The sequence below is a fragment of the Silene latifolia genome, chromosome 3, assembly GCF_048544455.1.
Source record: "Silene latifolia isolate original U9 population chromosome 3, ASM4854445v1, whole genome shotgun sequence".
In the NCBI taxonomy this organism is placed as follows: Eukaryota; Viridiplantae; Streptophyta; class Magnoliopsida; order Caryophyllales; family Caryophyllaceae; genus Silene; species Silene latifolia.
The window spans coordinates 4,276,497-4,301,442 of record NC_133528.1 but is presented as its reverse complement, the minus strand read 5'-3'; the positions used below and the strand labels follow the sequence as shown (position 1 = coordinate 4,301,442).

The following is a 24,946-nucleotide window of genomic DNA, read 5'->3' as shown; positions in this document are numbered from 1 at the left end:
TTTGGTGGGGTACGGAGAATGGTAGGAGGAAGATACCTTGGGTCGCGTGGCGGAAGCTTTGCTTACCTAAATGCCGAGGGGGGATCGGGTTTCGAGATTTTGTCAAGTTTAATAGTGCATTGCTTGGTAAGCAGGCATGAAGGTTACTAACCGATGAGGATAGTTTGATGACAAGGCTGTTAAAAGGTAAATATTTTCCTTCTACTTCTTTTCTGGAGGCAGGTGTGGGGACCAATCCGAGTTATTCTTGGAAGAGTATATGGGAGGCACGGTCCGTGCTTTTGATGGGGCTACGACGCAGAGTGGGAGATGGCCTGTCCACGGTGGTGTGGCGGGACCCGTGGATTGGGGGTTCTAGTTCGGGAATGGTTATTTCGCCTAGAGGGGAGGCTGACCCGGATTTACGTGTGGCGGATCTAATGGAAGAAGGGGGAAGGGGATGGAATACTGAGTTGGTCGAATCTTTGTTTCTTTCGTTTGAGAGTGAGAGGATACTCAGAATGCGTGCTTGTGACCAGTTGGTTCGTGATGAGTGGTTTTGGAGTGGGGAGAGAGGTGGGGTATATACTGTTCGTTCGGCTTATAGACTTTTGGTCAAGCAAGATGGGGATGTAAAGGGACCATCGAGTATTCTATCTGATAGCTGGTTGTGGAATAAAATTTGGAAAGCCCCTGTTTTACCGAGGATTAAAGTGTTCATGTGGCAGCTGTGTAATGAGGCCATTGCTACTAGAGGTAATATTTCGGCGCGGATGGGATCGGTTGGGAACGAATGTGCTCGATGTGGGGATTGTTTGGAAACTTGTTTACATGTGGTACGCGGGTGCGGGTGGGTTGGCGGCGTTTGGGAGGGGCTGGAGGTGGAGGTGCCGTCTTGTTTAGGATTTGCAAGGGTTCAGGATTGGGTGAAAATTGCCTTGAAGGAACTCGAGATACGGGAGCAGGTGGTTTTCATGACTGGGTGTTGGGCTATTTGGGAGAGGAGGAATAAAACAATTTTTAAAGATGGGGAATGGAGGGCGGACTTAGTTGTAAGACGGGTAAGGGATTTGGTGGACGAGATGGAGGGGAGGGGAGATTGGAGGAGGGGGTGGGGGTCCGGGGGGTGGCGGAGGGTGGTGGCGGGTGGAGAAGGCCGGGGGACGGGGTGGTGAAGGTGAATGTGGATGCAGCTGTTGTGGAGGGCGTGGGGATAGGACTGGGTGCTGTGTGTCGAAATGATAGGGGGGAGGTTGAGTGGTGTAGCGTGGAGCAGGGTTCGGTGGCGATGGAACCTGAAGAAGCGGAAGCAGCTGCTATCTTGTATGGACTCAAGGAGGCTCGCAGGATGAATAATCGAAAGGTTATACTGGAGGGTGATTGCTCGAATGTCATCCATGATCTACAGCTGAAATGGAAGGGACGCAGTAGTATTTTCTTAATTTATAATGACATTTATGTTTTATGTAATTCTTTTGACTTTGTTTCGTTTAAGTGGTCGCGTAGAAGTTTTAATAAGGTCGCTCATAAGCTAGCTCATCTGAGGCCATGGACTATAGGTTCTCGTAGTGGTTGGCGTCTATTCCGTTGGACATTTCTGATGTAGTTCATGCTGATTCTGATAATATATCTATTTAAACCCGTGTGGGTTTATTTCAAAAAAATAAAATAAAAATAAATCTAGTTTCATGATTTATTTATTTAATCACAAGTTAAGTTTTTTAATTCCTCGTTAAGGCCATGTTCTTTTGGACTTAATTTCAGTTCTAATAAGTTCAATTTAGCTTTATTAGGTTTAGTTCAGTTCAGTTCTTCTCTTCACAAATTGGTCATGTTCTTTTAAACTTAATTTCAGATCATTTCAGTTCAGTTCAGCTTCAATAAGTCCAGTTCAGTTCCATTAAGTCCAGTTCAAACAGTTTCAGACCAAAAGAACAGCGCCTTTACTCCAGTTCAATTCAGTTCAGTTCAGTTCAGTTCAGCTCAGTTAAATTTAGTTCAGTTCAAACAGTTTCAATCTAAAAGAAAATGGCCTAACACCTAAGGGAGTAATATCCTGTTTTTTTTTTATCTTAATTTTGCTACACTTTTTTATTCTTTATAAATCTTTAAGTTTTCCAAATCGAATTTATAGGTTCTGAATAGGACTTAGATTTAAATTTTCTTTACGTAACTCATAAGATCTGAATTTTGAACTGAACTAATAAGATCTGAAATTATAATAAAGTTGGTATGAATTGAACTGAAATTTTCTAAACTGAACTTATAAAATCTGATTATTTACTTTTCCATATATGGACCTCCTTTAATCAACAAATTGACCAAACTACTACCCTATTATTATTTTGGTAATTAAACATATGAAAAGATAGATCAGTTCTTATATGTTCAATTCGGGTCGACTCAGTTCAGTTCAAAGCAGTTTAGTTTTTTACTGCTTTATAAAATCACTTTAGTTCAGGTCCATTTAGTTCAATCAATTTCAGCCCAAAAGAATAGAACCTCAATAAAATGAGCAAATACTTATTTACTCATCAGTAGTAATCCGTATTATTTTTTTTCCTAAAAAAAAAAAAAAAAAAATAAAAAAAAAAAAATAAAAAAAAAAATCCGTATTATTTTTTTAAATTATCTTTAACGTGAGACGATATCACAAGAAACTTCTAAACCGAATCTAAAAATATTTAAAAAAATATAAAAATTATTAGTGGGTGTCCACTCTCTATCTCCGTTGCCTCTTTAAAACAAGATCCTCTTGTTCAAGCAAACCCTGTTTCCTTCTCACAATCAATCCCTTTTTCTCTTTTCTTCATCTCGTATGTTTTCTTCTTCTTAATTCACATCTTCATCGTTGAAACCCTAATTTTGTCAATTTCGATTTTAATTGTAGGTTTTCATCAATTTGCGAAACCCTAATTTTGTCAATTTCAGCTGATCTTGTAATTTGATTGTATTTGAAACCCTAATTTCTTGAATCTCAATTGATCGTGTAGTTTGCTTAATTTGCGAAACCCTAATTTTGTGAATTTCAGTTGATTTTATAATTTGATTGATTTTTAAAACCCTAATTTTTTGAATGTCAATTGATCAATTAGTTTGCTTAATTTATGAAACCCTATTTTGTGAATTTCGATTGAACTTGTAATTTGATTGGGGAAACCCTATTTTTTTGAATTTCGATTGATCTTGTAGTTTGATTAATTTCTGAAGCCTTAGTTTTGTGAATTGTGATTGAACTTGTTGTTTGATTAATTTTTGGAACCCTAATTTTATGAATTTTGATCTATCTTGTAGTTTAATTAATTTCTGAATTTTGAGCATGGCTAAGAGTTCCTTCAAGCTTCAACATCCTTTGGGTAGTTTCTCTAAACTTTATCTCTTTTTGTACTGTAATTTATCATGAATTTTTACTGAAGATCTTGTAATTGTGTGTTTGTTGTGTGTTTTGATCTGATTTATGTTTAAATTGAAGAAATCGTTGATCTTTTATTTAATTCTGTATATATTTATGCATAATCCACCATGAATTGACGCTCTATATAAGTGTATCCTGTATTGGATGTGTTGGTAACAAAGCGAAACTGATTTGATGTGGAGGTAAAATATATGACCTGTTTAAGTGCTGATTGGCATTGCAATTGCGAGAAAAGTTTATGTAAAACCGTTTTACATGCAAAACAGTTAAAGTAGTTATTACAAATGGTTACTTCAGGGTATCTAGGTCCATTGATGAAATGGTTCACAGCTTTATTCAAGTATTGGTGAAAGTATTGCGGGTAATTGTTAGGTTGGTGTTTTTGAAATAGTGGTGTGATCGATTTGAGGTATTTTAGTGCGGGGTTTCTGTAATTAACTCTTGGATTTTAATGATCGATTTGCGTATTACTTTGCTTATCAATTATCATAAATGCTTTTCAAGTTCTCATGTTTGTCACGGAGGGATTAATCACGGTTGTTCACTAAAAAAAAAGAGTACTAGATTCATTTCTTGAACGGTCTAGATGATATCATCATGATAGTAAAGCGAGTTTAATGTGATTGACACATCATGTTCTGCTCAATCTTCGTGGTAGTTGTATATTTCTGGAGATGCTTGCTAGTAAGAATGTAAGATGGATAAGTTCATTCATTATGGCCGTGAATAATCGTCACCTATATTTTCATTTTCTAATTGCAATTTTCATCACGGACCATCTAGAGTTACTAATGTTACTTTATGTTACTAACATTGGGGGAAGGATCTTACATTAGATCCTCGTCTATAGCTATTTGTGGGAACTCCTTAAGGCAAATAAGGCTGTTTAATTTTAGGCACAGTAACACAATTAACCTGTTGAACTATGCTACACGACAGAACGCAGGCAGGCTGAAGCTGCTCGCATAAGGGAGAAGTACCCAGACAGAATCCCTGTATGATACTCTTTTATGCCTTGAGTCCTTGACCTATGGTCTTTTGTTTAGCGGATAATTTTTTCTTACTACTTGTATCTGTTGCTTATGTTTTTTTGATTCGTTTGTCTAGGTTATCGTGGAGAAGGCTGAAAAAAGTGACATCCCTGATATTGACAAAAAGAAGTGAGTAGTGCTAAGCTGATATTCTTCAACTGTGTCAATTTATTTTTAAGTTAATGCCTTTTCTTCAAACAGTTGCTTTCGAATCATGGATGTAGTACTAAGCTCATATTCTTCAACCGTTTTGAAAGTATTTCACACTTAATTTAAGCTTCTATAGCGCTACGGTTTTCTGTTTCAGGAAAGTACTGAATATTTTTCATCCACAACTTTGCATCGCATCACTGAACATTTTTGTTCTTTTACTTTGAGGATACTGTGATTCCTCTTTTGTATTCACTCAATTTCTATCGTAAATATTCTTAAATAGCTTAAATTGAGAAAAAAAACTCTGGTGTCTAGGCTAGGAGAGCAATGGATCACACAATTCGTCGGTCCCTTGAGCCTGGCCCTATTTTAATTTTTAGAAAGCTATGAATCTTAAAGTCTTTGCACACATGCATATTTGACATTGTCTAATCTCATGGTTTTGGAGAAGCCGATGTGTCATATGTATCATATTTGTATTGAGTTTAAGGATGCCCTTTATTCTCATTCTACACTTTGTTGTGCTTGAAGGTATCTCGTTCCAGCCGATTTAACTATCGGGCAGTTTGTCTATGTGGTTCGCAAGAGGATAAATTTGAGTGCTGAGAAAGCCATATTTATCTTTGTGAAGAACATTCTGCCACCAACAGGTAAGAGCCTATGTTACCCTCACTCAAATGCAAGTCACACTGTGTCCTAGAGTGTGGGATACGGTTATTTTGAATACTTTGGTCTAAAATGAAGTGTATAGAAGTCATAAGTGTCTTGTCGTGTCGTGCTGGACACTCCAAGTATTGGACACACGACCAAAGATAAGCGTCAAAGTGACATAGGTGAGAGCTGGCAACTTCCTTCATATAGGCTCAAACCGACAAAGATTGAATATTTCTTCTTTCTGTTTTTGTTTTCATTTTTGAGGATGTGAGGGTATATGTCAGAATTGTTACCGATTAACCAATGTCTAAAAATGATCAACCATTTTGGAACATTCTAAAACGAAGCTGTGATCAATATTTTTGGGACAGGAGAATAGTTAATAGGAGTAATAACTTCTCATCTTTGCTCATGGATTGCTAACGATATGCGTTTATCTTGCAGCTGCTATGCTGTCTGCTATTTATGAGGAGCACAAAGACGAAGATGGTTTCCTCTACATGACATATAGTGGCGAGAACACCTTTGGAGATCTCTAAGCTTGCCGTTGTGGATGGAATCATGTAAATAAGCTCACGAATCGGTCAAAGTTGTACATAGTTTCTGCTAATCTTCAATTAAGCCAGTGGCTAGTACCACTTTGCCACCAGTCCTCGGACTAATCTCTCTTAAAGCAAGCTCTTATGTTATTCGATGTCTATGGTTATATTCGAATTCAGTGATTAACATTTGATTTCCCTTCCTGAGCTATTACATTTGTGCTTATCAGATTCATAATTAGCTTCTATCTGTTTCGGAGCATATATTAGCTGCTCTGAGCTTGCAGGATGCTCACTCGCATATTATGTAACGATCAGGTTTCTTCTGCATTGTCCGCTCATGTGCTGTTTCGACTTAACCCTTGTTGCCTTCGACATATTCAGTTCAGTACCAAGCTACTGACAAATTTGTAATCAGAACCGACTTCGCTTGATGACCTAGACTGAAAATCAGGCATAACGCCAATAAAACAACTCGCCAACCCAAGTATGAATGCATTTGGCCGGGTAGTCGTTTAACCTACATGTGAATGATTGAACAACCATTGAGTAAAAATCGGACAAGGGGGCTCGGTTAGTCTGACTCAATCTTAATCCTAATCGATCCATTGAATGCAGAATTAATAAATCGGTAACTTGGCACGTCGTCGTTCATAAGCCATACGCCCATTTACCATCATACACGTGTATTTTCCGCCACGAGAACATTATGGTGCCCAGCATGACTAAGGCTCTGACTCTGTTCTTTTTGACTGAAACTGTCTAAATTAAAGAGAAGAGCTGAACTGATCTATAACCTGAAATTAAGTCTAAAAGAACATGGCCTAATGGCCGTGCTATCCGACTCGCGAGCCGAGTTTTACCCTCTAGCCGTTTTAGCCACTTCCTACTTCCAAGTTCCTATTCTCCCCTCTAAAACATTTGCTATTCAAATTCAAAGACATCAAAAGTATGGAAAAAATGAAGAAAGTAGTGAGTGAAATCGCTTACTCTCACAATTTCTCCAAACTTTCTATACTTCATCGTTCTCTTATCCCTCTTCTCTCCTTATCTTCTTCTTTCTACTCTCTTTCTCTATGTATTCGCCATCATCTTTATTCCCTTGGTATTTTTCACCAACACAGGTATATATTTGCTTAAATTTGATGGTTTTCTGCTTTTTTTTTGTACAAATAAATCATGGGTATTTGAAGTTTTAAATTGACCGTCTTTACGAGATATTCAATCGGGTTTTATTGACTTTGTTTATGTGGGTTTGTGTTTAAAGGTTGCCAGTTCCGGTGATTAGTGTTGGGAATTTGACATGGGGAGGAAATGGGAAGACTCCTATGGTTGAGTTTCTTTCTCTATGGTTTTCTAATTCTGGGATTTGTCCTCTTATTCTTTCTAGGGTAATCTCTTTACTTCTTTCTCTAGTTTGTATTACGATTACGACAACATTATCCGAGTGCCTCAATAGCTCCAGTGAATTCCCTTGTGCTAGTAACACAAAGAGGCGGTTTCATAATGACCTAAGATTAAAATTGCGTTGAGAGGTGCATTGAACAAGTGTTGCTTTACAATAGAAAGAATCGCAACTAGTTTAGTGAGAGCCATTTTGCTTTATTCCATCATAATCCAGAACCAAAGAATAACGAGTCTTTGCATTGATTCATTGGAAATTAGAAATATCCGAGTGCCTCAACAGCTCCCTCAAGTACCCTTGTGTTAGTAACACAAAAAGGCGGTTTCAGAATGACCTAAGATTTAAATTGCGTTGAGAGCTGCATTGAATTGAATGAGTGTTACTTCACAATAGAAAGAATCACAAATTCACAACTAGTTTAGTGAGCCATTTTGCTCTATTCCGTCATAATCCAGAACCAAAGAATAACGAGTCTTTGATTCATTGAGATTGGAAAATTTCTCTAGTTTGCATTAGTTTTGTATTTTTTGTTTGTTATGCAAATGGGGTGTGTGTTTGTGATTTTTGTTTATAACTGAGCCAAAGATTTGATCTTTTTGGGTTTGGAAGATGATGAAATGAAGATAAAGTGTTTACTTTCTAGTGGAGTAGCAGACGGTAGCCTTTGAGGCACCGGGGTAATGTTGATTTAGATATAAAGTGTGGGGAAGGTTCAAGTGTGCGCAACCTTATTGTTAATTTGGTCGATCTATATTTCCATAGGGATATGCTGGAGGGGATGAAGTGAGAATGCTTGAAAGGCATCTTGTGGGAACATTTGCAAAGGTTGGTGTTGGTGCAAATAGAGCTATGACTGCTTCTTGGTTTCTTGAGAGATATAGTTATACGGATTCACGCACCAATGGTTCTTTGGAGAATCTTCTGTCTGAAAAGAAAGTTGAAATTACTTCAGACAAAATTTCTGCTATCATCCTAGATGATGGAATGCAGGTAGTGATCTTTTCGATCATCTTTTGAGTATTATTATTGCACATATAGGCACATAAATTTATATGAGAGCGTCTGATCAGCACATCTTTCCGATGGGATATTTCTCTTCGTAGTTCCTCCATATTCTGCTAGTGCTTAGTAGTCATATTATATGTGATTTAATTGTAGCATCTCACAAAAGACATTTATATGTATATATTACGACTACCATCCAAAATATATCGCCCCCTTAGATTTGGTGTCTAACAGAGTGTTATGTGGCAGACAGCACATAAGCTTGGCACGTGATTTGGACATTGTGATGGTCAATGGCTTGACACCTTGGGGAAATAACCAGTTAGTTCCTCTTGGACCTCTGAGGCAACCATTGTCAGCTCTTCGTCGAGCAGATATTGTAGTGATCCATCATGCAGATCTGGTATGTTGACTAATCTACAGTAGTCGGCATGTACTTTGTCTATGGTTCATAGCTGCATTATATTCAAGTTGAAGTGTTGAACAAGTTTGCATGATAAATTTCTAGGTTTCAAAAGAAAATCTTGATGATCTTAAACTTAGGATTCAAGAGATAAAGAAAGGTCTTCCTGTTTTCTTCAGTCGGATGTTACCGTCACACTTCCTCGCCGTTCATGATAATCGTGCCAAAATACCCCTGTCAGTTGTTGAACACATGGTCCTTCTTTGTGTCTCTGCTATTGGTTCCCCAAGTGCTTTCATTAAGTGTCTTAAGAAGGTATTTTGTTTTGCTACTGGATCTGCTCATCATGTATTTTTATTTATTTGTTTCTTCTCTTGTACTCCGTATTGATCAGTCGTATATTGTCAATTTGTCACTACCGTCTCTTTTGCAGCTAGGACCATTGCATATTGATCAGCTCCATTTCAGTGATCATCACCAGTTTAATATTAAGGTACACATTTTTCCTCATCATCTTTTATGTAGTGCTTATTTGAGCTTGATAAAGAGTTCTGCTGCTGCTGCTTTGCAGTTTGCGGCCTTGCTGGTAAGGCTGAACTTATCTTTGTCATCCCTTGGATCTGGCAGACTGGCAGTGGTGGAATTTATGCTGTTTATGCATCGTTTTTTGGAAATCATTTTTGCGCGTTTTTGTTTATTAAACAAGAATAACTTTACATCTGATATTTCAACTAATTCAGGATATCTGTGAGATGAAATGTAGACTCGAAGAATTGCAGAATCAATTTGGCTCCAGACCTGTCATTGTTACAACTGAAAAGGTTGGTCGATAGATGGCCCATTAAACGTTGCGTTTTGTCTTAATGTGTTAATCTATTTAGCTATGCTCAGGGGGCAAAGGAATTCTGTTTTCTTTATTATGTACCCTTTTTTGAGGTGTGCGTTCACCTATGGACGGTTCTAAAGGATGATTCATGTCAGCCGACCCCAAATCATTGATTTTGGGATTAAGGCTCTGATGTTGTTGTTGTTATACCCTTTTGAAATGCTTCCTTCTAATGGAGTCAGAGACTCACTATTGTTTGGCTTTTGAACATGACGGAAAAACGAATTGGGTTATGATAGTGGCTGACCTTTTGGTATTGTCGAGTAGAAGCTGGGTGATATAATCCTCGACACAATTTCAATTTTGGATTTTTCAAAGCGTCTCTCCATGTTTTCAAACATAGGGTAGGGCTTTTTTACATCAGGCCACCCTCCACCCTTTAACACGGTAAGCGAGAACCCTGGAGAAATTGGCCTTGTTATATGAAGATTCACTATTCTTTGGCCTTCTAATATGAAGTAAATTAAATGACTCACAAAAGTTTGTTGTGAAGTACTCCGTATTAGTCGCTAGATTGGTGCAAAATCCGGGACAATTCCCCGAAGAGTCATCTAAGACTCGTTTCTGTTTTATTTCTCCTCATACGGGATGAGGCAGAATAGATAGACCCCCTTACCCTGCCATGTTACCACTGGCGGGAAGCCTTTGCGCGTAAGGGAAATGTAGCTGTTGATTTATTGTACCCTCTCTCTCCTTTTTTTTTTTTTTTTTTTTTTTTTTTTTTTGCGGCATATATATGCCAAAATGTGACGGTTCAGTTTGATGTCAACTGCGGAATTGACAGAGACACCTCTGTGCATCATACTTCATAGTAGACGTTCAGTAGAATTTCTGGCTTGCGCTCCTCACCTTGCGTAAATCCTTCTCTAATTGCCAAATATTCATGTTAACTGGTAATTGCAATTATATTACATTTAAAATCTATGTAAACAGGACTATGAACGCGATCGGAAAGCACTCCTGCAGTTACATCCGTTCGAGGTCCTTGTGCTCTGCTCTAAACTTCAATTAGTCAGTCATAATCACAGCTCGGAAAAAGGTTTCAAAAAGCTGTTAAAGCAACTTTTGGATCGAAATCCGGAGACGCCTGCTCAAGTTACAAGTTTTTAAACTTTCTACCAGATGGCAATAGGTATTCTCCCCTTCAACTTAATTCTTCAATGGTCAATCAATGTCAACTTTGACCGATATTTTCGCGCTATGTACAATAGTTGCAACTTTCTAAAAATAACACAAAAAAGTTGTTTTGATGAATCATATACAGAGTACTATAAAAGTATGAACATGATAAATTTTACTTTCTGTGTCTATATATATTCGGAGAAAATAAGTCAAAGTTGACATCTTTGGCAATCAAAGTCATATACGGACAATAAATCTGGGATGCAGGTAATAATACTATTATTTCAACTACATACAAATTGTTATAAAATCCGCTTATCCAACGATATTCAACCCAGGATTTCCACCAATTCATCTCCTACCGAAGGCGTGATGCTAGAGTTGCTAGATGAACCCGGATGACCTAGCACAAGGTTGACCGGCCTTAAACCTGTTGCTTAAACTTTGCGCCACGAGAGACGGGAAAGCGATGATAAAAGACTAACCTTTTCCCTTTTCCCAGAACTTGTTCTATCCCTCAAAGTACAAACATCTCCCTTGCAGACATACTTGTTGGAGCTTGGTGGTTCCGAGAAACAGCTAAAAAGATTAATGAACGAGGCCATGTCGTTCGTCTAGTCGTCTCCCTCCCCCGGTTTTTCCCTTTAAATATCTTTGTTAACTACGCTAGATTATGAACATTCTGATTTCTTTTGCGTAAGAACTCACGTCTTATAACATATAGAAGTTTGACCATTTACAAATAACACTTTTTTTTTTTTTTTTTTTTTTTTTTTTTTTTTTTTTTTTTTTTTTTTTTTTTTTTAATATTAATCGTGTTTAACGTGGAATTGAACGAAAATGCGAGTCAAATATAAGAAGGCCGCGTAAGATGATTGATTACGTCAATTTAGTTGAAGTTGACACAACAAAATATTCGACATTTTGACTTTTGTCGAACTGTCGATGGTGGACATTTCAATTTAACCGTCTTACCATAATTTATTGTTCGATCATTTTACATCTCTTTTGTCATTTGACAACGAGGTGTTTGTACTCGATTTTGGTACTCGGCAATTCTTTATATATTACTTCTTCTGTCTTGTTCATTTGTTTATTCTTAATTTTTTCTTTTATGAAGGAATTTTAGATGATTTAAAAACTTAAAGCACATAATTAACAAGTTAAAAACCGAAAATGTTATGTATGTTTATTTACCCGTCTCATTAAATATTCGAGGTTTAAGACAATTTCCTGCACTAAAACGATTCCTTACTCCTTCCATCCTATTCAATTGTTTATTCTATAATTTTGTTCTTTTATTTTGCGGGAATTTCAGATGAGTTAAAGCTCACATTATTAAAAAAAAAAATGATATGTATGTTCATTTACCCGTCTCATTAACATCTTTATTGGCATGACAATAATACTCATCCATTAGGGTATTATTGAATTGTTAGTTGTTACACTAAAAAAAAAAAAAAAAAAAATATCGAAAATAAAAAATAATTACATTCTGCATTACAAGTCTCTATCATATAATTTGGTTTTTTATTATGTAATTAGCATCAAATTGAATGAGAAAATGACATCTAAACAAACAACATAAATCCAAGGGTTCCAATAGCATACAGCTATGCAATTTGAAGCTTCGTTAAGTTATTACTCGTTCGCCGCCATTGAAAATATCCCCCTTCCGCTAGCGACTATAAATCCTGGCTCTGCCATGTCTTTACGCTTCTTATTATATATAGCCCAAATTGTTGATTACACCCTAATATGTTACAAAACTTGAAAATTACCCCCTAATAATTTTTTTTTTAAAACTTATCCCCTAATATGTCTTTTTTTCTTCAATATCAACACTGTAACTAGATTCCTGGCCACAAACTCTACGGTGAACATTTCTATTCTCATTCAAAAGAGATGTTACTTGACTATTATACCCTTCTATTATGTATCCCAATTCACTCTTTACCATTCATCCTTTTTATTTTCTATTTCTCTGTTCTTCTTCTTCTTCTCTCTCTCCCTTCTCATCCTTCTATATTAAGTTTACCCAACAATGTCTTCCCCTTCTGATTGCTTGTACAACAATAAATTTGAAAGACCCAAATTAGGCTATTGTGGTAAAGAAGTGAAGCGGCTAACCTCTTGGACGAACAAGGACCCTGGAAGAATAAATTGAAGATGAACGGTGAAAGCCTTGGTGATGAATAGTGAAAGTGTCGGGTAAAAACAATGGTTAAATTAGGATTAAGTTTGAATAGGGACCGGATATAAGGCAAGGGCATATCGAACCAAAAAACCCTTCTCTTACCGGAAAAAACTAAAAGTGTTGATATTGAAGAAAAAAAGACATATTAGGGGGTAAGTTTTAAAAAAAAAGTTATTAGGGGGTAATTTTCAAGTTTTGTAACATATTAGGGTGTAATCAACAATTTGGGCTTATATATATATAAAAAAAAGATGGTACAATATTAACGAGGGTAAAAGTTTCCTAGACAAAAGATCGAGTCAGTTAAAAGATCAAACTATACGATGATATTATAAATTAAAATTATTAAAATTTATTCAAAAGGTCGTGTGTAAGGTTGTTTACTTGTTTTATAATATCTCACTGTAAAACCAAAACCGACTATTATATACCCAAAAAAAAATACTTGAGTACTTATTAATAAGTACGATATCTACATTAATGTAAAACGTCTTACACAAGTATTCTTATTTGATCCGAAGTTCAAACAAATCCGATTTTGAACTTAATTAACAAATTAACACTAACTAACTAAATTCTAACTAGTTCTTCTAAGACCAGTTGGTGGGTAAGTAGTGTATTTTGCTAATGAAAGACTAGTTGGTGTCTAATTCTTGTACAAACTTGCATTAATCTGCATTTAATCCTGTCTGAACTGTCCTAATCGAACCGTAATCGAACTATCATTATATAAATTTCGGTCTTTATTAAGAGTTTCAGGTCTCATTCATAAATCATCAAATTAAGCGAAATCTTAACTAACTCCGAAAATGACTTCAATTAGTGACAAGTTTTTGTTTGGTTTTCTTGTTACTGCATTGATAATTTCTGTAACTACTAATGCTAGGAAACTAGCGACTGACACGAGATTAATTGAAGACGAGAAAATAGTTTTTGATGTCGGTGTTGGTACTGGTGCAACTGTTAGTAGTCTTAGTACTGAGGTTTTTGAACCAGCAGTACAGGGTGATGTTGTTGTTGTTGTAGAATCTATAGAAGTTGCACTGCCGCCGTTGTTGGTCTTTGTCGTCAGATTCGGGAAAAAGCGCAGATTCAGTCTTTCTTTGTAGCATCAATCGCCGGTCGAGATATTTGATATCATTTAAAATCCGCGATGCCGATCTTTGCCGATCTTTGTTTGTATCTGGGAATGGTGTGGCTGCTGCAGTAGCATCTGTTAATGGTGCAACCGCCAGTGCAGCTGCTTCTGAAGTATCTGTTAATGGTGCAACGACCAGTGCTAGTGCTGCTACATCGTCTGGTAATGTTGCAACCGCCAGTGCGGCTGCTGCAGTAGCATCTGTTAATGGTGCAACCGCTAAAGGTACCGTCACGCAACGGCGATCTCACGGCAGTTTTACTGCGATATCTGTTAATGGTGCAACCGCCGCGGTGCTAGTCTTTCCGCATCGCCTGGTAATGTTGCAACCGCGATGTAGGTGCTTCAGTAGCGTCATTAATGGTGCAACCGCTTGATCAGAGTTCTTCGCCTTGCGAGATATCTGTTAATGGTGCAATCGCCGCGATGCTAGTCTTCCGCATCGTCTAGTAATGTTGCAACTGACAGCGCATTTGTTGCACCCGTAGCAATGGAAAATGGCGCATCTTGAAACGACTCGACATGGTGCAACAGCTGAATTTGGTGCTAATGCTGATTTTGTAGTTGCTAATTTATTATTATTTATGCAAATGTTCAATCTGGTGTAGGTGCTAATGGTGGAACTGGAAATGCAATACCATTAACATTTTATATTTTTATGTGATTTTAGACCCACTAGGTACGATTATTTTGCATAACTTTAAAAAAAATGCTTTTTTCGGTGTTAATTAAATATTCATGATATATTATTTATTATTAAAAATTGCCCCTCCCATTTCCCATCCCATTTTTTTCAATGTGTTATCTAATTTCCTCTCTTATTCATTAACACCGTCAATTACCGCTGTTATCAACTACCTTTATACCACCGTTAACCAAACCACCACCGTAAAATGGCCACTACTCCCACAGTAATCCTGATCTTCGATCAAAATTGTTTTGGTAAAAATTTACCGATTATGAATTAGTTATGTGAGTGATAGTGAGTATCCTAAATGCCAATTACATTTAAAATGCAAACGATAGGAACGATGAAATAAAGATAAACGAAGAGAAGGACACGAAGGATTTTTGGTGACGCGGAAAACCCGGTGTGGGAACAACCGCGGGGGGAGTCGGAATCCCGCCAATTTTTGCACTATAATCGAGATTTCGTGAACAAGTAAGGAAATACAAGTGAAGTGTTGCTAGAGAATTATCGCCAATCGTAGATGAATTTTTAGAATAAAGTGTTGCTTGATGATACTGGTGAATGCCCCCTTTGTGTTGCTCCTCCACTGCTTTTATAGCTGCCGAACAAGAGATAGAGAGTCCAAGAATCTTCTTTCCTATTTCTGCTCCTGGACTTTGGGTCAACTTCATAAGAATAGGAGTTTGTTATTGACCCAGCCCAACAATCCTTCTTATACATGTGTTTTACACTTCCCCAATTTGTGTTTGTTCCTCTTTTAATCTCACGGCCCATAATTCGCCACCTAAGCGATCTTATCCTTTTTCCATCCGCCACTAATTCCTTGCCACGTCATGTATGATAAAATGTATTTTTTATCCCTAACAATTGCCCCCAAATTTCCGTCTCAAATATTTTTAGGCGGGAATTTCTGTTTGCGATGCGGAGAACTGACAAAACTGGGCAGTTATACCTGATGATTACAACTCCCCACTTGAGACAAACTGCCGCCACTTTCCCACTTCCCCAAGAACTCTCTCCTCACCATAACTCCTCAACCTCCCTCTTTAATAAATTCCTCGGTATCCCCTCTCTTTTCCTATCCCTCCTCATTATTACTCCCCCTCTCTCTACTTTTCTCCATTAATCTTCTCAATACTTCCTCCTTTCCGGCCGCTACAGGTATTTCATCTCCTTGCTTTGCTTTCTTTTTCTTTCTTTGCATACAATGTCACAAAAATCTGCTTCTTCGACCTCGGCTTCGGATCCGGTGATGCCACCTGATCTCTTCCCTTCTGGCGGTGTACTCTCCGCCAAGCACTCATGTGACTCCGATTTTACCCCGGAGGATCTTGCTCATATCAGGGAAACGTTTGGTTTCTCCGATGATGTGGTGTTTCACATTCCAACCCCGGGCCAAAAAGCCGACTCTGTGAGGGTGGGGTGGATATGTCTATATGAATATGCTTTCCGTCTGGGTTTGAGGTTTCCTTTTCCTCCTCTGATTCAAGAGTTTCTGAAATTGAATCACTTGGCTATTTGCCAAGTGGCTCCATATACTTGGCGGACCTTGCTTGCGATTGATGCTATGAATAACCGTTTCGGTTATGGGATTGGTCTCCCGGACCTTGCACACTTGTTTTCGGTCAGGTCCCTCAGTCGGGGTCAAGTGACCATTCGGGTTCGAGACGGGGAAAAGAATTGCATTATCTTCCCCGTGAAGCCTGATGACAGCAAGTGGTTTTCCCGCTTCATTTTCGTGAAAATTGACACGCTTCCGCTCCCTCGACTACATTGTCAAGGTGTCGCGATCAAAGAAACGGTATTTGCATGCCCTTATTCCTGTGTATTTTTCTTTGATGCTTATATTTCCTTACTTGGTTTTTTGTGCAGATTTGTGCCCCTTGCCTTTGTCCCCTGATAAAACCGCATCTCTTTCCAAGTTATTCAGTCCACCTCCAGAGAATAGGACTTTCCCCAACGGTTCAGGATTCTCTTTGTGGTGAAGAAAATAGGCTCCGAGGAAAACGATTCAATGTCGACTAGTGCGTTGTTCTTCCTTTTTGACTAGGTTCTTTCTCGGATATTTTATATATCTGGTTCGACTTGATCTTTCTTGCCAGGCTCGCAAAATCTAGAATTTATTTGGACGATGTTTTGGCTCGAAAGTAAAGGAGCAAGTCGCGGTTGCCCCCAAGCCCGCCGAGAAAAGAAAGTCTACCCCCCCTCGGTTCGGACCTCGTCCCAAGAGAAGATATCTTCTTTGTGAGCCGGGCTAAGGAGCCGACTCCTATTGAAGCCACACCTCTAGCTGTGAGGCCTCCGCTACCTTGGCATGGGTTATCTGCTTCTGGGGATTCTCCGGTTCCCAAACCTATCCCTGCTTCTGTCCCAGCCACGTCTGCTTCTGGTACGATCCCAACGTCTGAAGCCATCCCTGCTTCTGGAGCTACCCCTGCTTCTGGGGCTATCCTCGCTTCGGGGCCCTCGGTTCCAAATCGCTTCGCTCCGGGGCTATTGTCCTTACACTTCTAGACGATTTTGACAAGGCCAAATCGAGCGTAAACTGGGCCTGATGGATCGATTCTTTGTTTCCGCCCCGAGTCTGCACTGGGGACAAGGGCTTTGCGTGATCTGGTGGATCGTGCAGCGGAGCATTCTTTTGAGGTAACACATGTTGACTGTCTCAAAAATAATCTCATTTTTTTTTTGACACTTCGTTCTGGTTTGGCAGTCTTTTCAGATGTCCTTGTTTCTGAGGAGGAAAGTTCCTCTTCTGGAAGCAGAAAATGCCAAATTTCAGAAGCTGGCGAAAGAAGCCAATGAGGGTAGGCTTAAGATTCAGGTTGATCGGGACGGTCCCGAGTTTTTCTTTGGAGGAGGCGCTCGAAGCGAGTTTCGGAGCGATCTTTTCGCCATGAAGGGCGGATTTCTGGTGTTGAGAAGAAGGTCGCGATCTTTGAAAAGATGGTCGCGATCTTTGAAAGGAAGGCGTTGATCTTTGAAAGCGTGCCTCAGAAGCTGAGGGACGTATTTCTGAGGTGGAGAAACGTGCTTCAGATGCTGAGAAACGTGCTTCTGACGCGGAGGCTCGTGTTGCCTAGATCCAGGAAGAGAAGGCTTCTGATGTGCAGGAGTTGAAAGAGACTTTGGTGAATGCTCTGTCCTATGCTGCTTTGGAAACGAAGATCAAGTGTATAAAGTCATTCCAGAAGGGAGAGCATTCGGCTTGGGACTTAGGAGCTGAAGAGGAAAAGCTTGCTACTGCTTTCCCTGACGGTCTGAATCTGGATGTGCTGGCTGGCTTAGTGGAGCCTGGCGCTGCTTCCGCTGATGGTCCGGATGCTGAGGGAGAGGTGAATTCTCCTGCTCCTGACACTCAGGCGGCTGCTTCTGAAGCTGTGGAGCATATCAATATAGATTAGCTTTTCTCTGTGCATCTGCAAGACTTTTGCTATGTTTGGTTAGTTTCTGGCCCTGCGGGGCAAAACATTTTATTTTGAACAGTTTATGTATTTTGGTCTGGTTCTGGTGCCAGACGTATTTTGCTTTTGCAACTTAAGTATTTTCTAGTGGATATTTCTTTATGTCGTACCGTTTCTGGTGCTTTGATTTGTGCATGCACGTCGTTTGTTTGGCCATCGCTGTTAGATTGCTGGCTAAGGGGTCTAGTATGCCCACTTGTCCAGAGGAGCCAAGCTTGCGTGGGTGCTAATGCATCGCGGGAGGCTAGTTGTCCCGGTTGTACGTGCTTAGCCACGGACACACGCCTTCTGTAATAAATACAGGCTATGCCAGATTAGTTTGCATTTTATTCGCTTGGCTTATTTGAAAAAGTAGAAGAAGTTCTATGCTTAAAACATTAAAAGTAGTTTTATAACTTAAAATTTGTTAGAATTAAAATGCGAACAAGGCTGTTTTAGAACCAGAAATGTTGAATTCAGAAATAACGTTTAGAACCAGAAAAACATTCAGAATCAGAGGATAATCAGATCCAGAAAAATATTTAGGAATAGAAAAATACTTTAGAAGTAGGAAAATATTTTAGAGCCAGAAAAATATTTGGAGACATAAAAATACTTAGAGACAGAAAAATATTCAGGGCCAGAAAATATGTAAGGCAATATCTAGAACCTGGCTGAGCTGTATCTGCTAGGCTGGGTACCTAGTTGTTTGACCATGCTGGTGACTTATGTGAAATACTTTTTCAAGTGGGTGATATTCCAGGATCTGGGAACCATTTGCCCTTCCAAAGTCATGAGACGGTAAGCTCCATTTCCAACTGCGCTCTCTACTTGGTATGGCCCCTCCCAGTTGTAGGCGAATTTTCCTACTTGCTGGTTCTTGGTATTCTGGAAGACTTTCCTCAGGACCAGATCTCCCACCTGCAGGGTTCTTACCTTTACATTCTTGTTATAACTTCTAGCCACAGTCTGTCGGTAAGAAGCCATCCTGATCTGGTCGCTGGTTCTGAGTTCATCTATCGTGTCCAGACTGCTTGCCATTTCCACCTGGTTCCGATCTTCTGTTATGCATCCATATCTGTGGGTTGGGACCCTAACCGGATGGGATGATCGTCTCCGAACACCAGGCTGAAGGGAGTTTGCCCCGTTGCAACCTTTGGTGTGGTTTTGTCAGCCCAGAGAACTAGAGGTAGCTCTTCTGCCCACTTGCCCCCAATCTCCTCTATTTTCTTTTTCAAGTTTTCAATGATAATCTTATTGCTGGATTCAGCTTGCCCGTTGGATTGGGGATTCCTGGGAGTAGATTTCTGCAACGAGATATTCCACCTAGCACAAAAAGTTTCTGTCTTATTTCCAATGAATTGGGACCCATTATCACATATAATCTCAGATGGAATGCCAAACCTGCATATGATATTGCGTTTAATGAAAGATATCACCTGGTTTCTGTAACCTGGGAGAATGACTCTGCTTCTATCCATTTTGAGAAGTAGTCCGTCATGGCGAGCATATAGACTTTGTTTCCTGGTGCTCTGGGCAGTGGCCCCACTATGTCCATTCCCCACTTCATGAAGGGCCATGGTGAGATAACCTGGTGCAGAGGCTCTGCTGGCTGGTGTCTAACGTGGGCGTGCCTCTGACAAGCGTCACATCTTTTTGCGAATTCCATGGCATCTTTGCGCATTGTGGGCCAGAAGTATCCCTGCCTCAGTGCCTTGTTGGACAGGCTCCTGCCCCTTGCATGGTTTCCACATTCTCCACTGTGGAGAGCATGCAATACAGCCTGAGATTCTTCCCGATCCAGGCATCCGAGGTAGGGTCCAGCGAGGGATTTCCTGAATAAAACATCATCGATTAGTATGAATCTGGATGATCTCATTCTGAAGCTCCTTACCTCCTTTTTATCTGCTGGCAAGATATCGTTTTGCAGTCAGTCTATGTATGGTTTCCTCTAGTCTGGAGTATTTTCTTCATTGCTGGTGCTGCACACCATTTCTGCTTCCTGCTGAGATTTTAGTGTTACTGGCTCCAACACGTGGACAATTGGTATTGTGGAGATAGTTCCTGCCTTGAAGGTTGCCCCCAGGGTGGCTAGTGCGTCTGCTTCTGCATTCTGGTCCCTGGGGATTTGCTTGATGTTGAACGTGGCAAATCTGCTTTTCAGCTCCTTTGCTACGTCTAGATATGCCATCATCCTGGGATCCCTGGCTTCATAGCAATCATTAACATGGTTAACTATAAGCTTAGAATCACTGCAAACCTGAAGGTGTCTGATTTTCAGATCCAGGGCCAGCTTCAGACCCAGGATCAGTGCCTCATATTCTGCTTCGTTGTTTGTGGCTTTGAATTCACATCGTACGGCCTGCACTATGAGATCTCCCTGGGGTGATTTGAGGACCAGTCCTACTCCTGCTCCTTTTGCGTTGGAGGCTCCGTCCACATGTAGCTCCCATACTTGTTCCTCTTTACTTTCTTCCAGATTCAGAATGTCCTGTTCGGCCTGGGTCTGGAGTGCTGGGCAGAAGTCAGACACAAAGTCTGCCAGAGCCTGGGACTTTATGGCCGTACGGGGTTCAAACTTCAAATTGTAACCACTCAAGTGCACGAACCATTTAGCCATTCTTCCTGATAATTCTGGTTTTCTCATGATAGTTTTAAGAGGATAATTAGTTATCACAGAAATTGTATAAGACTCGAAGTAAGGACGCAATTTATGGGATGCAGTAACTAGTGCAAAGACAAGTTTTTCTAGTGACGTGTACCTGGTCTCTGCTGGCAGCAAAGACTTACTGATGTAATATACTGGATGTTGTGACCCTTCCTGCTCTCGTACTAGTATCCGCACCGATCGATGCCGCTTCGTGGATCGATGATACGAGAACAGTGGTTCTTCGGCGCTCGCTTCGTCGGGAGAGGTGGTGAGTCTTTGAGATAACGCTTCAGCTCCTGAAATGTTTTCTCGTGATCATTCGTCCACTCAAATCTTTGGCTTTTTCTGAGTACATCGTAAAATAGCCTGCATCTGTCCGAGGATCTGGATATGAATCTGTTCAAGGCTGCCACTCTTCCAGTCAGGCGCTGGACGTCTTTCGGTTTCTGTGGTGACTCCAGCTGCAGAATTGCTTTGATTTGTTTGGTGCTGGCCTCTATCCCCCTCTGGGTCGCCATGTACCCCAGAAATTTTCCACTGGATACTCCAAAGGTACACTTCGTAGGGTTCAGCTCCATTTGGTACTTTCTGAGGGTATTGAAAGTTTCTGCCAGGTGCTGGTGGTGCTGTGAAGCCTGCTTCGATTTGACGACCATATCTTCTATGTATACTTCCAAAGTTTGGCCTATTTGCTCTTTAAACATCATGTTGACCAGCCTCTGATAGGTAGATCCTGCATTTTTCAGTCCAAAAGGCATGACATTATAACAATAGATACCTCTCTCAGATCTGAATGCCGTCTTTTCCTGGTCACTAGGGTGCATCTTTATCTGGTTATATCCGCTCCAGGCATCCATAAATGTCAGCATCTCGTGCCCTGCAGTGACATCCACCATGGCATCTATGTGTGGTAGTGGAAATAGATCCTTTGGGCAAGCTTTATTTAAATCCGTGAAATCGACGCAGACCCTCCACTTGCCATTCTTCTTTGGAACCACCACCACATTAGATAACCATTCTGGATATTTTACCTCTCGAATTTTTCCTGCAGCAAGCAGGTTATCTACCTCTTTGTTTATGACCCGGTTCCTTTCAGAAGCAAATTTTCTTCTTTTCTGCTGCACAGGTTTATAGCTTGGATCCACACTTAGCTTGTGAGTTATCACACTTGGGTCTATCCCTATCATATCATCATGTGACCAAGCAAAGCAGTCTATGTTAGTTCTCAATAACCGAACAAGTTTTTCGTGAATTTTACCTATACATTCAGATCCAATGAGAACAGTTCGTTCTGGATGCAGCGCGTCCAAGATGACTTCGTCCAGCTCTGCCTGCGGAGGCTCGATGTACTCGTCTTGGATGCGCTGGCTCTGTAATTGCTATGCGGGCGAACCGGTCGTTGACTTCAGAGCCACCTTGTAGCAATCCTTAGCTTCTTCCTGGTCCCCACGTATCTCTTACACCCCCCAAGGTGTTGGGAACTTCAGGCATTGGTGGTACGTTGAAGGAATTGCTTTCATCTCGTGGATCCAGGGCCTGCCAAGGAATTGTAAGTAGAGGGTCCATCAATAACCAGATACCTTACCTGTTTGTTTACACCCCCGGCGTAGGTTGGGATGATGATTTCTCCTAGGGAGTGCTTTGTTTCGCCGCTGAAACCAACCAAAGGAATTGCCTTCTTTGCTAGATCTTTCTCGGTGAATCCCATTCCTTTGAGCGTCTCCATCATGATCAAGTTGACAGAGCTTCCGGTATCCACCAGGATTTTCTTCACCTTGCAATTTCCTATGGGAAGTGTGATGATTAGGGCATCGTGGTGCTGTTCTGGAGCAAATCCCGCGTCTGTTTCGTCAAAGGTGACTGACGGCAGATTCTGGTGGTTAATCCTGCAGGAGTTTTCTGGTCTGTCTCCTTTAGTTCTGGTTGCATGTCTCTTAGCTGCTGAATAGGTCAGCCCACACAACTCCGATCCACCTGTAATAACACTCACAGTTTTAGTGCAATGAGGAGGAGGGGAGGGCAGAACCTGATCTGCTGAGTTTACTCTGGTGGTGTTTCTGGCCTTCTGGGTAGGAGATGATCCAGGTTTCCTTGGTCATAGTGGAATTTGACTTCCTTTCTGAGGGAGTGGCATTCATCGGTGTTGTGGGTGTTGCTGCCGTGGAACTCGCACTTCTTGCCTGTGTCCCTGCTGCTGGGGTTTTCTTCTGGAAGTTTTGGCCATCTGACTCTGCGTCCCAGCTCATTCAAGGCTTTGAATAGTCATGCAAGATTGGTGGTAAAACCATACTCACTTACTTTCGGAGGCAGATTTGCTTCGCTCTTTCCTTCAGAATTTCCAGATACTTTATTCACGCTCCTGTTGTAGGGTTTGGGTCTTTCACTCTTTTTCTCTACTGGAGCTTTCCTGGATACTGGGTCTGAATCGTAAGTGCCTCTTACAGGTGCAGAGTCTTCTTCCAGCCTCATGACAGCAATTGCCTTTGATTGCACCTCCTCAAAGGTAGTGCATGGATGCATGGTTAGGTCCTTGTATAGATGTGAATCTTGGTGCAGTCCTCGGCGGAAGGCTTGTATAGCGGTTGCTATATCGCACCTCGGAATTGACACCTTCTCCTTGTTGAACCGGTTCAAGTAATCACGGGTAGATTCCTCAAACCCTTGCACTATCCGGTAGAGGTCACTGGTCTGCTTCTCCGGCTTCCTGCTGCTGGCGAACTGGTGGTTGAAGGCATTGGCTAGGTCGGCGAAGCTGGATATGCTTTTATTAGGTAGACCGACGAACCACTGTAGGGCTGCTCCTGACAGTTGCGGTTATCACCATCATTTTCTGCTTGTAGTGGTTGATATGGTCAAGTGGATCTGTGGTTCCGTCATAGAGTGTCATAGCTGGCGGCACACATCCTTTAGGAACACCGACTAGGGCTATATCATCCACGAAAGGTGAGTCGCGTAGTCGTCTCTCGGGTCGCTTTCTCCAGCCGGACGGGCTACGCCTGGTATCCTATACATCGTTCCTCGGCTCCCGGTATTCTTTGCTCCGCCGAATTACCGCGCTCCGCAAGAGGGTTAGAAACAGATTTTAAAAGAACCAAAGCGGGTGTACCTCCTAACCAGGATGCTCCAGAAAATTGGCCTGGTGCTGGGTGACTGGTTACTGGTGTTGCACTGATTATGGATCCAGGCTGTCATCCTGGTGTCTGCTGTAATCCTCCGATCCAGGTTCTACTGGTGAACTGGTTGCAGGATGGAATTGCTGTATTGAGGGCGGTCGGATTGCCATCCGGGTGTGCGGTGTGCGGGGTACCTGAAAAGGGTGGAAGGTCAGATCCTGACGGGGAGCTAAACAAAGTGTTACCTGTTGTCTGCTGCAAACTGGGTGGATTATCAAATGACAGGCATCCCAATCCTCTGGGCTCAATTGGTTCGCTGAGTGCTACTCCTACTAGGTCTAGTCTGGTGACTAGTTCTGATGGAATTGATCGACCCGATCCTCCACTGCTGGTTCTTGTCGGAGCCTCCGGTGCTGATGCTGATCTGGGCTGGACTGCTGTTACGATCTGAGCAATCAGGTTCTGGTTGTCCTTCCTCAGATCCTCAACGGCCCGACGCAGAGTGTCCATCCCTTGAATCATCACCTGCATCGGATCAAGCGTTGGAGATCCTCTACTTCGGAGAACTTCTGCGCTTGAGCCTTCCTGGGTCTGGCTTCTGGATACAGCTTCACTTCTGCTGGGGCTGCTTTCCCTACTGGATTTGGACTGACTGGATGCACCTGCTGCCTTTGGAATCTGTGGTGGCTTCGAAGGCCGGGGCATGGCTGGTTGACATCTTGAAGGGGATCGTCTGGGCCGACGCGGGGTGCTGTGGCGATCCTGCGGATGCAGAGGTAAGTCCTGCTCCAGAAGACAGAGCTGACATGCTCTGGCTGCTGGAAGGGTTCTGGCTGGTTCCAGACATGGTGACGGCTGGTTCGGTTTTGCGAGGTTTGGCTTATAGAAAATGATCACTATGCCCCACGGTGGGCGCCAAATTGTTTTGGTAAAAATTTACCGATTATGAATTAGTTATGTGAGTGATAGTGAGTATCCTAAATGCCAATTACGTTTAAAATGCAAATGATAGGAACGATGAAATAAAGATAAACGAAGAGAAGGACACGAAGGATTTTTGGTGACGCGGAAAACCCGGTGTGGGAACAACCGCGGGGGGAGTCGGAATCCCGCCAATTTTTG

The 24,946-nt window shown here is 41.1% G+C and overlaps 3 protein-coding genes across 5 annotated transcripts; all 3 read left to right on the top strand.

Annotated features, from left to right (window-relative positions):
• Positions 1-1,012: 1,012 nt before the first annotated feature.
• Positions 1,013-1,585, top strand: LOC141646528 (uncharacterized). The gene has a single exon (XM_074454400.1). The coding sequence runs from the start codon at positions 1,013-1,015 to the stop codon at positions 1,583-1,585; it is 573 nt and encodes a 190-aa protein (XP_074310501.1).
• A 1,047-nt stretch (positions 1,586-2,632) lies between these two features.
• Positions 2,633-6,012, top strand: LOC141646838 (autophagy-related protein 8C-like). The gene is made up of 6 exons (XM_074454811.1): positions 2,633-2,795; positions 3,274-3,335; positions 4,334-4,389; positions 4,502-4,554; positions 5,110-5,228; positions 5,677-6,012. The coding sequence occupies exons 2-6, from the start codon at positions 3,299-3,301 to the stop codon at positions 5,769-5,771; spliced, it is 360 nt and encodes a 119-aa protein (XP_074310912.1). The 5' UTR covers positions 2,633-2,795; positions 3,274-3,298; the 3' UTR covers positions 5,772-6,012.
• A 635-nt stretch (positions 6,013-6,647) lies between these two features.
• LOC141646835 (putative tetraacyldisaccharide 4'-kinase, mitochondrial) lies at positions 6,648-11,327 on the top strand. 3 transcript variants are annotated; one of them, XM_074454803.1, is made up of 9 exons: positions 6,648-6,895; positions 7,039-7,162; positions 7,939-8,166; positions 8,435-8,584; positions 8,690-8,899; positions 9,018-9,077; positions 9,325-9,405; positions 10,404-10,602; positions 10,931-11,017. In XM_074454803.1, the coding sequence occupies exons 1-8, from the start codon at positions 6,723-6,725 to the stop codon at positions 10,578-10,580; spliced, it is 1,203 nt and encodes a 400-aa protein (XP_074310904.1). In that variant the 5' UTR covers positions 6,648-6,722; the 3' UTR covers positions 10,581-10,602; positions 10,931-11,017. The 3 variants fall into 3 exon arrangements, with proteins under 3 accessions (XP_074310904.1, XP_074310905.1, XP_074310906.1); XM_074454804.1 differs by having other exon boundaries at positions 10,404-11,327; XM_074454805.1 differs by lacking the exon at positions 7,039-7,162 and having other exon boundaries at positions 6,761-6,895.
• Positions 11,328-24,946: the final 13,619 nt, after the last annotated feature.

Coding starts and splice junctions, on each gene's coding strand:
- LOC141646528 (XM_074454400.1), top strand. CDS start 1,013: ATGGAGGGCGGACTTAGTTGTAAGACGGGTAAGGGATTTGGTGGACGA.
- LOC141646838 (XM_074454811.1), top strand. CDS start 3,299: ATGGCTAAGAGTTCCTTCAAGCTTCAACATCCTTTGG. Junction 3,336..4,333: donor CAAGCTTCAACATCCTTTGG/GTAGTTTCTCTA, acceptor GCTACACGACAG/AACGCAGGCAGGCTGAAGCT. Junction 4,390..4,501: donor AGTACCCAGACAGAATCCCT/GTATGATACTCT, acceptor TCGTTTGTCTAG/GTTATCGTGGAGAAGGCTGA.
- LOC141646835 (XM_074454804.1), top strand. CDS start 6,723: ATGGAAAAAATGAAGAAAGTAGTGAGTGAAATCGCTTACTCTCACAAT. Junction 8,900..9,017: donor TCATTAAGTGTCTTAAGAAG/GTATTTTGTTTT, acceptor TCTCTTTTGCAG/CTAGGACCATTGCATATTGA. Junction 9,078..9,324: donor ATCACCAGTTTAATATTAAG/GTACACATTTTT, acceptor CAACTAATTCAG/GATATCTGTGAGATGAAATG.